Genomic DNA, 11504 nt, shown 5'->3' on the forward strand with positions numbered 1-11504 from the left:
AAAATGACAAAAATAGTTAAATATAGCTAATATCTCCCTTTTAGCTACACTGCTGGAGATGCTCTAATATGACATAACTCATAAGTCATAAGTCTACAAGTTAATCATATGATTCATGTACAATGATAATCACAATTGATTTAATTGAATTAAACAATATATTACTTATAACTACAAGTCTACAATTTAATTAAAGCATTATTAGATACTTTTGAAATTTAGGATTTAGGAGTTTGAACATTACCATTTACCATTAGATATTAAGTTCAATTCAAAGAAAAAAGATTATAAGTAAATATGATAAGAATTTAAATAATTAATCATATGATATAATTTAATGAGACTATATGATTATATAATATCAAATTAAGTAATTGACATTAGATTCAACAATGTGTTACTTATAATCACAATTGAAGTATTAATGTATTTTTTGAACATTTTTTAGAAAAAGAAATTTAAGCATTTTTTGCAACAAAAAAAAAGAAAAGAAAATTAACCATTTTTTGAACAATTTTGAATTTTTTGAACCATTTGTAACAATTTTTTAAAAATTGAATCATTGATAGTTAATAGTTTTATCCTTTAACCTTTTTTTTTTTTTAAAAAAAAAAAAAATTATATAGAAGGCAAAACTACGTCGTTTTGCACCTGTATATATTCATCTCTTTCTTCCCAACCCTAAATCTCACGAAATCTCAAAATCACTCGCTCAAAGTTGCTGAGCGCCTGAGCAGCCTCTCTCAAGTCTCAAACTCTCAGTCTCTCACTGTGAGTCCATGACAGTTGTCTGAATTTTGAACTTTTTTTTGTATGTTATGTTGATTTTTTTTTTTTAAAAAAAAAAAAAGTTAACCGGTTATAATTTAATATTTAAAGAAATTTTTTTAAAATACAAGTAAATGTAAATTTTGGGTCAAATATTTTTGATTTTTCAATATGGGCTATTTTTATAGCAATTGGACCCAAGAAGATATTAAAAATACAAGAAAAAAAAAATGAGGATAAAAAAAAGCCCAATTTTAGAAAAAGCGGTTAGCGGGCGGTTATCTATTTCGCTACTAACCGCCTTTGCACCCCTACAAATAACTAAATTTACTTTGACAAATTTACCATGAAGGATATGTAATTGCGGTAAAGAGTCTCACAAAGTTTGGTATACTAGAGCCGACAAAGGGGGAGGCATTAGCTTCCTTTTTATGCTGCTAATTTTTGCAAAGAACTAGGATTGCATAATCTCATTTAGGGGGGAGACAGGATGGAAGTGATGAAGCATGCAGTGACATCCAAGGAAAGGAATTCAAGTCGGTTTAGTGACCTAGCTAGTGGAGGATACGCAGAGGAAGGTCTTGCAATCGCGGCACATGTTTTGGCAAAGGCGACAACAAAACAAGTCATAAATAGGATATTGCATATTGTATATGTAACATTATTTTGATGGATTAGTCTACTCCCTCTTTTGATTTATATTATATAACAAGTACAATTTTTCTCAAAAAAATAAAAATAAAATAAAATAATTATTTTTTTTTATTCAAATAAAAATAAGGGAAGAAAGGAAAGGGGTGGAATCGAAATGTTTATTACTGAAAATACAAGTTTAATGATATTTTTTTCTTCTTTCTCCTATAGCAAGTATTCTTTTTTTTAGGAAAATGAGGCCTGCCTTTGACTTGGACGATGACTAATGTATTAATTAAAGTATCTTTTTCCCCCTTTGGCAAATATTGTTTTGTTCTAGGAATAACGGTACTGTTATAGGAATATAATAAAACAAATTCTATAAACAATAAAAATGTTTTATTTTTTAATTTTTAATTTTTAATTTTTTATCGTTTATATATATATATATATATATATATATATATAGCATTAAAAAATAGCTTAATTTAGTTTTTTATTTTATTAATTTTTTATTTTAGTTTTTAAGAGAATAAGAGTATTATAGAAATATAATAAAAAAAATGTTTCTTTAATATTTTGGCAGACATTGGTATAGTTTGATGTATCACTTTAGGCACACTTTAAACTTCATAAGAGTTTTTTTCAAAAATGGCCGTTAGTTGAGAGGCCTTTTTAATATTTTTTCCTATATTCATATAAAAATCATAATTAAATGCAAATTTTGAAATTTAAGAGTAATGCTGTAATACTATATATGTCACATCACTTTTTTTGTTAGTGTCTCATACCACACTAGCTCCACGCCGGCTAGCTAAAGGGTATGACCAGCAAGAAGAAAGAACGATTAGAGTGGTTCACTAGCGCTTGCCTATGAAGCCTTCCGACACTCAAGTTAGCAGGGAAAAGGTAGAGTGTGTAAGTCATAAATGACAACTTAGTGGCAGATATAAAGGGGGGGCAGACAGGGCAGCCGCCCCTCCAAAAATTTTTGAATTTTTTTTTCTTCTAAGGGTAATGTATTTTTTTAGTTTTCTTAACCTAACCTCTACTCCTCCTCTTCCTCCCGTCCTTTCAAAAACTTTTTAAAAAGTATTATTTTAGTTCCGCTCCTCCTAATATGAATTCTCATATCCCCACCATTGATGACGAAAAGATGATGGCGATTAGAGAGATTGTACATTGGGTTCCCCTTCGCTATTTGTACACGGTGTTCCATGAGCTGATGGTCTGGCACCTATTCGAACCAGGCCATTCGGGCCATGGGCCTTTAGGCTATTCTCAAGCCCTACAATCTTATAATGCCCACGTGGTACATGTCATTACTTGAAATTAAAGTTGTCTTTATATAACATGCAATGTACAAATTCACATCAAAGAACTTTAACGGGGTTGATTTTTATTTCTTTCTATAAAACGTTTTCTAGACGTACGCCTAGCCCAAGAAAAAAAGGTTAATTCTGGATAGAAAGAGACGACTGGAATTGTCTTGGTATTGAGATTCCTTCCCTGAAAGCCAATTTCTTGGAACCAACCATGAAGTAGAAATGGACGTGGGAAAACGCGTATCCCTGGGGCCTGCAAATTGACGCAAATATTAGCCGGTGGAATCTGTCTGAGCAGATTTTTAAGGAAGATGAGGCAGAGAAAATATGCACTACGACCATCAGCCTAAATAGACAAAAAGATCAATTTATTTTGATTGGTACATCAATGGAAGAATTTTCTGGATCAAACATGGAAAAAAGAACATTTGAATGGGATTTGGCGATTAATTTTCTTCCAGTGATCATATATTCGGACCCATTACAATATTTGATTCGTGAAAGATTATTGAGTCAAAAATTAAAAACCAAAGCCCATACAATTAATGAAGATATTTGTTTTTTCTTGCTGTGTTAATAAGGCTTAACATATTAATTGATGAGTACAACAAATTAAACCATCATAAATATAGAATATCAGGGTCGAGATCTTGTAATTCTTTTAAGATAACTCTAGGGAGGGAAGAGTTCTTAAGATCATAACCCTTATTTTTTTTTGATCATCTCAACATACGTACAAAACGAAAGAAAATAAAATTAAGAATCTATATGTGCTGCCCATTGAATTCCGCATTAGATTCGTATTAGGTACAAAATTGGGTTATATAATAAACTCTTATACAGGAGTTAATTAACGGTGAATAATATTTTTAGGGTATTATTCATATATAAATAAAATTTATCTAGTTTCTAAAACTAATTTTCCCAACCCCCCCCCCAGCAAAATTATGAATGTAAATTATTATTTGTTAAATGAATTAAGTGACACAATTAATACATTTTGTTAAATGCAATGTAATAAAGTCTTAACTATAAAATGAATCTTCTCCATTTTAATGAAGACAATCCTATTTGTTTGTACATTAGATACATTTATAATTTCCTATCTGGGGCTCACATAGGTTAGTAGGACAGGTCATAGTACCATGGGGTCATGATAGAAAAAATGACAACGGTCAAATTGAAATTAACAAGAAATGAAAAAGACAAATCATTGCAAGTTGAATGATTCATGATTGGTTGAAGCAACTGTAATATCTAAGATAGGTATATATGGTTGAAGCAACTGTATAAACCATATAGTTATTTCTTTTTTGTATATCGCCGGCTGGCGGTCTTGTTCCAGTAAATTAATTAAGAAGAGGAAGGTTAGATGGGGATGAGGTTCAAACATTTCTTCTTTGCATTGCTCGCTGGTTTGGGTCTTGTACTTGCTGTTCATGCTCAGGATAAATCAGGTATGTATATATATATATATATATATATATATCATCATCATCATCATCATCTTATACTTGCTGTTCAAAGATTATAATCTTTGAATATATCACATTTGTTTCGATTATTATTCCTTCTTATCTGCGGTCCCAGGCTTCATAAGCATAGCTTGTGGGTTAGCAAGGAATAATAGCTTTACGGAGAAGACAACAAGAATTAATTACACTTCAGACGCGACCTTCATAGACACAGGTAAGAGGAAGAAAATATCAGATGGAATCAAAGGTTACCATCAACGATCCTTACGGAATCTCAGAAGCTTTCCTCAAGGAATCCGCAACTGCTACACCATAAACGTCGTAGCAGGCACTAGATACTTGATCAGGACAACCTTCTTACATGGGAATTATGATGAAAATGGTAATTTACCACAATTTGATCTATATCTTGGAGCAAATATGTGGGACACGATCAAATTGGAGAACTCATCGATTAATGTCACCAAGGAGCTCATACATGTCCCGTCTCTAAATTATATACATGTCTGTCTCGTAAACACGGGCCTCGGGACACCATTTATATCAGCAATAGAGTTAAGACCATTGAAAAATACATCCTATAAGACAAAATCTGGATCATTGGCACTTGTTTCTCGCTGGGATGCTGGATCAAATCAATCATACAGGTGAGTCAATATTGTATATGATATTAAGTCATTTGCATTACTAAAAACAATAAAATTATTTTCATTTTCAATACTCGCTGTGAATTAAGTTATTCATCAAAAAAGGAAAAAAAAAAAAAAAAAAAAAAAAGGTTGAGCTGTGAGCCGCCTAGCTGAGTCAGTTTAAAGGTCCAATTTAAAGTCTTTCTGTAGAACATAAACTCAATTTCCTCCTGTCTTATTTAGGTATCCAGACGATGTTCATGATCGCTTTTGGGTACCCTATAACAACTCTAGCTGGAAAACTTTAAGTACCAATTCTACCACTGTTGACTCCCAAAGTCACAATGATTATCAACCACCATCTACTGTCATGAGTATTGCCGCCAAACCGGCAGATGATAACACTCCTTTAAATTTCACCTGGGACTCAGATAATTCTACTGAATATTATGTGTACATGCATTTTACTGAAGTGGAAAAGCTCCAACGCAACCAGTACAGATCATTCAGCATTACCCTCAACGGGAAGTATTGGGGTGGACCCATTTCTCCTCAGAACTTATCGACAACCACTCAGAATAGCACACGGGCCAAAAATGGATTAGCCAAATATGAAGTTTCATTCTTCAAAACGAAAAATTCAACACTTCCACCTATCATCAATGCAATTGAAATATATTCGGTGAAATATCTCTTTAAATCAGAAACTTACCGAGGAGATGGTACGTTGTTCCATACATTACTTATATATATGTTTTTCACTATATGTCCTGGTTCGAATATATTTGAATGAGTGGATTGATGCATGTGAAATTTTAGTTGATGCCATTGCAAAAATCAAGTCAACGTATGGAATAAAGAGAATTTGGCAAGGAGATCCGTGTGCCCCTAAAGGATACCCGTGGGAAGGTCTGAATTGTAGCTACGATAGTGATCATACTCCTCCTAGAATCACATCCTTGTAAGTCTATATATGCCTTCGTATAAGCTTTATGACTTTCCAACTTAACTTGAGTACTCTTAATTTAACTTATTGTACAACTTCAATTCCTCAGGACCTTGTCCTCAAGTGGATTGGTTGGAGAGATATCTACCAACATATCAAATCTCGTAATGTTACAGTATTTGTAAGTATCAACAATTTACATGATCAGATAATTAATTTAGAAACATGATGATGATTGCCAAAAACCCAACATTAAATATAAGTGATTCGCTTATTTCAGGGATCTATCTAACAACAGCTTAACTGGACCCGTGCCTGATTTCCTATCTCAATTACAATACTTAAGGGTCTTGTAAGTTACATTTTATTTTAAGACACATGCTACAAAATTCTTGGTTGAAAAAAAATATCCTTTCTATATTTGCATGCAGAAACTTAGAACGAAACCAGTTGTCCGGTGTAGTTCCAACTGATCTAATTGCAAGATCAGAGAATGGTTCATTATCATTAAGGTATGATTTTTGTCAAATACAACATATCCCTTACTATTATAATTTTAGGAAAATTGCATTTTCTCCCCCAATCCCCTCTAACTACCAATACCTAAAAAAAAAAAAAACTACCAATACCATATTTGCAATGTTCCCCAATATCTTCATTTGGACAAGACTAGATACTATATTTAATTTTATTCAACAAATATCTCACAACACTGACGTGACAGTCTCAACCAACCCTTAAACTAATCATTATTTTTTTATTAGAAAAAAAATCAAAGGATTGGTCGAGCCACATCTGCATTGTGGTATACTTGTTGCATAAAATATAGTATCTAGCATTTCTCTTTTAAGTTTTTAATTCTCTTCGATATCCCCCATTGGGTTGTGATGTCGGTTCAGCTTCCAAAATAATTAGAAAACAAAAACAAAAACAAAATGTAACTCTAATGTTAGATTGGGAGTAGTAGTTAGAATGGGTAAATGTATAGTTTCCCATATGATTTTTATTCACTCCAAATTTCATCAAATAAAAAATTTATCAAATATCTGAAGAAATAAAAAAAATTAAAAAAAATTTAATAAAAAAAAAAGAAAGAAAAGAAAACCTAAAGCATCGGTTAATTACGCACAACTACTAATGAAACCCCAAAAATTTATTTTGACTTTTAATTGCATGCCTTATTTTAACACCGTCAACACTATCATTATTAGTGTGTGTGACAATCCAAATCTAAGTGGATCTCGTTCGTGCAAAAAGAAGAAGAACAATTTTGTTGTTCCAATAGTTGCATCACTTGGTGGATTGTTGATCGTCTCATTAATTGTTGCTGCTACCTTGTTGGGACATAGAAGGAGAAAACATCAAGATGAGACTAAAGGTAAAATTCTAATCATAAGATTCAAATTCACACACACACACACAAAAAAATCTTTAGATACACACTTACCATGCTCATGATGATTTTACTAGTTGTAATGATAGATACTAAATCCAACATTCAAAATGCAACATTGGAGTCAATACAAGGACAATTTACATATTCTGAGCTCTTAAAAATTACCAACAACTTTGAGCGGATTCTTGGTAAAGGCGGAGTGGGAATAGTTTACCACGGCAACTTAGATCATCGTCAAGTAGCAGTGAAGATACTCTCTCCTTCATATGTTCAAGGGTTTCAGCAATTTCAATCAGAGGCACGTAATTGTAACTCTTATAAAATATTTATGATCATTAATATATATGATCGGACTTGTATATTAAAATCAAGGTAATAATTTGTAATTACAGGTTAAACTTCTTATGGGGCTTCATCATAGAAACTTAACTAGCCTTGTTGGGTACTGCTATGAAGGAACTAACATGGGACTCATTTATGAGTACATGGCCTATGGAGACTTAAAAGCACACCTTTCAGGTATATATGGGCGTAATTGAAATATTAAGCAAAAAGTACTCTAGTGTTAAGCTTATTAAATCTTACCCTTCTTATAGAAGAAATTTTTTATAGTTAATTATAGAATTAGAAAAATTTTATTACATTGATCAGTACTATATATGTAATCAACATTAATTTATTTGAATAACAAAACAGATCAAGGTTTACGCATTTTATTAATGGATGTAGGTGAGAAGGCAAATATCTTAAATTGGGAAGATAGACTCCGAATAGCGTTAGATGCAGCACAAGGTTAGCAATGAGCTTATTTGTATAATTCTTTCTTTTGAACGTCATTTTTTTTTCCCTCGTTTTCTACAAGTGATGTGGTCATGAATTTGTAGGATTGGAGTATTTGCACCATGGTTGTAAGCCACCTATAATTCACGGAGATGTGAAGCCTACAAACATCTTGTTAACTGAAAATTTATGTGCCAAATTAGCGGATTGTAGCCTATCCAAAATTTTCCTCAATGATGATGGCACCCATGTGTCAACTAATGTTGTTGGCAACCCTGGGTACCAAGACCCCGAGTGAGTATTTCTATTATTATTTTACTTAAGATCTTTGACATTCATTTTCTATGCCAATAAAAGAGTGACATTTATATTCCACAAAGATGTGACCCATTACGAAACGAAAAGGAAATACAAATGATATGTCGATAAATAAGATTAAATGTATTGAATTTAGGCCTTACGTGACATGTTTATTTTGATCCATGAGACAATTAAAAACGAACTCAAACATTAATATATTTAAAATCAAGGAAATTACAAGCTTTGTCAAGAATAACTTCGATACAATTATTAAAAAGTAACATGTTTTGACTTGCAGGTACTACATATCAAACAAGTTAACGGAGAAAACTGATATTTATAGCTTTGGTGTTGTTCTTTTAGAAATAATCACAAGTCGGCATGCAATAGAAAGATCTCGAGAAAGGACTCACATAAGTCAATGGCTGAGTTCCGAGCTTGAGAAAGGTAATATAAAAGGTATTGTTGATCCAAGGTTGCATGAATATTTCAACATCAACTCTGCTTGGAAAGCTGTCGAAATAGCATTGGATTGTTTATCTCCAACATCTACAAAAAGGCCAACTATGATTCAAGTAGTGGACATACTAAATGAGTGTTTGTCACTTGAATTGGCTCGCAGGAAGCTGGAGGGCCATAAGGACGAAACAATTGATTTTATTGAAATTATCAACATGAATTTGAGTACTTAACTCACTCCTTGAACATTTTTCACTTCCTGTACTTTTTTTGTTAGTGCATAATGTACTTCAAATGAACCATCCATGATGGTTCTAATGGACTATTTTGTTTGTAATATATATGTACTAAATTTACCATTCATATATTACTTACCTCCTTAAAACTTTAGTTCAGTGCAACTCAAACTTATTTTAAAAGTTTAGATGTCAGTTTGCTCGATCCCTCCATCCAAATTAGCCGTTTAACTTAATTGATGGCAAAACATATGAAATAACTAAATTTTTCTTTGACAATTTTGCTCGATCCCTTCATCCAGAGTTTAAATTTTATTTTTTAGTATAAAAACAATTTATCTCAATTTTTTTAGTCACGTGTTTTGAAAAGTGTTTTTTAGTATGATCAACATTTGAAAAAGTGTTTCATATGGGGTTAACATAAGAAAATTGTTTGGTCAACTTTATAAAAAATATTTTGTGTTTTCAAAGAAACAAGCACTAAAAATACCCAGAATAGCCCTGTTTAAAAATAATTAAAAAAAAAATTAAGAGAAAAAAATTTGTTATCGGGCACCCACCGCTTTACATGTTTTTCATAGAATTTTTAATTATATAAAAAATTAAATATTTTTTGAATTCAGGGGTATAATGGTCATTTCACTATACTCTCTGATTAACTCAAAACCCTAGTGATAGGGGTCACATTGCAAATTTTTTTAAGCCAGATACACTAAATTGAGAGCTTTAAATTCTAGGGAATTATTGCAAAAATGTTGAAAATTCAGGGAATTAAGTGGAGTTTTTCCCATAAAAAAAAAATAAAAAAGTGACCACGCGACTACTATCAGTGGAACAGATGGGTAGCGGCTACCTCAATCCTATAGACAACCAGGGGCAAACATACCCTTAGCTTAGTAGGGTTCTTGGCAACCCTGAAAAAAAAAAAAAAAAATTTAAGGTCCTTATAAAAATATAATTTTCTTTACTATGGTACCAGCAATGATAATTGGTTCCAGCAATGATGATATTTTTAGCTTTCTCAAGAAATTGCTAAAGATTGTTAAGATTGAGGAATAAATTGCTAAATATTTTATTACGAAAAATATAATAGATGAACTTTATTCCATGAAACATCGTCGTCAAACATAATTCTAAGGCGATGCCAAATTCTTCATTGCTTTTTCAATCTCGTCCCCCCTCACCCAAAAAGGTCACAAACTCTCAATTATTGTATCAAACTTTAAAAAATTCACCATCTCAGTCCTTTGTTAAGATTTTTTGTCAGATCTTAATAGAGGGGGTGAGGAATTCCCAAAATACCATTTTATTTTAATTTAAAAAATAAAAATAAATAAATTAAAAAAAAAACTTTAATTGTAATCTAAGAGAGTTTTGTAATTACATAAAGTTTACAGGGGTATAATGGTCATTTCATCATTAACCATCTAATTTAACCTCAAACACTAATGGAAATGGTGAGATTGCAAATTTTTAAAAGTTTAATTCATTAAATTAAGAGTTTTTGAACTTCTAAAGAGAAATTGTAAAAGCAATATAATGAATCGAAAGTTTAAAGGGTTTAAGTGAAGTTTTCCTTTTTTTTTTTTTTTTTGTTAAAAAAAATTTGTACATGTGAATAGCAAACTTGAAAATTTTTGTATGTAACTGTTGTATATAGTAAAGACATGTAACTTTTGTATAGAGTTATAACTTATGGTTTAGTATGAAATTAAGTAATTAAGGAAGAGCTTAATTCAAGTATGTTCAAAGATTTTTGGAGAAAATATATTTTAGCAAGGAAGAAAGAAGAGCTTCAGGTAAATTTTCTTCCTCTTCGTCTTCTCTCTTTTCGTAACTGTCCGAAATTCTCTCTCGTCGGAACCCTGTTTTCTCATGCTTTGGTTTAATTTCGAATCTTGGTGCATATTTCTGAAATTTACGCTTCATGTTGGCATACCTACGGATGATTTGAGAGTATTTTGCTAATTTTGGATTTGGGGATGAAAAATTGTAGAAGCCCGCCCCTATTTGTTTTTTGTAGAAGCCCCTAGTATGTGGAATTTGAGGATTATTGGGTCAACGCTAATGGTGGGTGTTGTTTTGATTTTGGGATAATTTCTTGATTTGATTTTGTGTGTTTCTTGATATGGGATTTTATTTTGGGTGCCATTTGAACTACATCTTATTGGAGATGTTTTGTGGTGAAATTATATTTGCGGTATTTTGAGGTGAATTTTTCTGGATTTTTGATACTGAAAATTCTGGCACTTATTTTGAAGTTTATTGAGGCTGTGCTTTGTCCGGTTCTGTAATTCTCTGTTTGGTTGCTGAGAAAACTGAGGAAATACAAAAGAAAATGGAACCCCTGATCAGCTCACCTAACCAGTGAAAGTTTCCTTATGCATGCATAGTTTATTGTGTGAATAAATGCTTATTTATGCTTAGAATTTGAAATTTTCGAACCAAAAATTTCAGACACTGTGTTTTTTTCCCCCCAAACCTCAAAAACACCAAAATCCCTCAAATTTCTGAAATTTCTGCCTCTCTCTCCCTCTCACTCACCTCCCTCATCACT

At 31.8% G+C, this 11504-nt stretch overlaps 1 protein-coding gene across 1 annotated transcript; it reads left to right on the forward strand.

The window, feature by feature from the left end:
- The first annotated feature begins 4098 nt into the window (after positions 1 to 4098).
- LOC132187827 (LRR receptor-like serine/threonine-protein kinase IOS1) lies at positions 4099 to 9074 on the forward strand. Its single transcript, XM_088517517.1, has 13 exons — positions 4099 to 4183; positions 4266 to 4848; positions 5074 to 5552; positions 5650 to 5791; positions 5886 to 5957; positions 6057 to 6128; positions 6208 to 6288; positions 6988 to 7154; positions 7247 to 7470; positions 7565 to 7691; positions 7902 to 7964; positions 8057 to 8246; positions 8551 to 9074. Exons 1-13 carry the CDS (start codon positions 4099 to 4101, stop codon positions 8942 to 8944), a joined length of 2679 nt encoding a protein of 892 aa, XP_088373643.1. The 3' UTR covers positions 8945 to 9074.
- The last annotated feature ends 2430 nt before the right edge of the window (positions 9075 to 11504 follow it).

The sequence above is a fragment of the Corylus avellana genome, chromosome 6 (genome assembly GCF_965113065.1).
Source record: "Corylus avellana chromosome 6, dhCorAvel1.hap1.2, whole genome shotgun sequence".
NCBI classification, from domain to species: domain Eukaryota; kingdom Viridiplantae; phylum Streptophyta; class Magnoliopsida; order Fagales; family Betulaceae; genus Corylus; species Corylus avellana.

Bases quoted from the DNA above. Each gene is read 5' to 3' on its own strand.
- LOC132187827 (XM_088517517.1), top strand. From the start codon at position 4,099: ATGGGGATGAGGTTCAAACATTTCTTCTTTGCATTGCTCGCTGGTTTG. The intron at 6,289-6,987 runs GTATGATTTTTG...TATCATTATTAG, and splicing joins AATGGTTCATTATCATTAAG to TGTGTGTGACAATCCAAATC. The intron at 7,965-8,056 runs GTTAGCAATGAG...ATGAATTTGTAG, and splicing joins AGCGTTAGATGCAGCACAAG to GATTGGAGTATTTGCACCAT.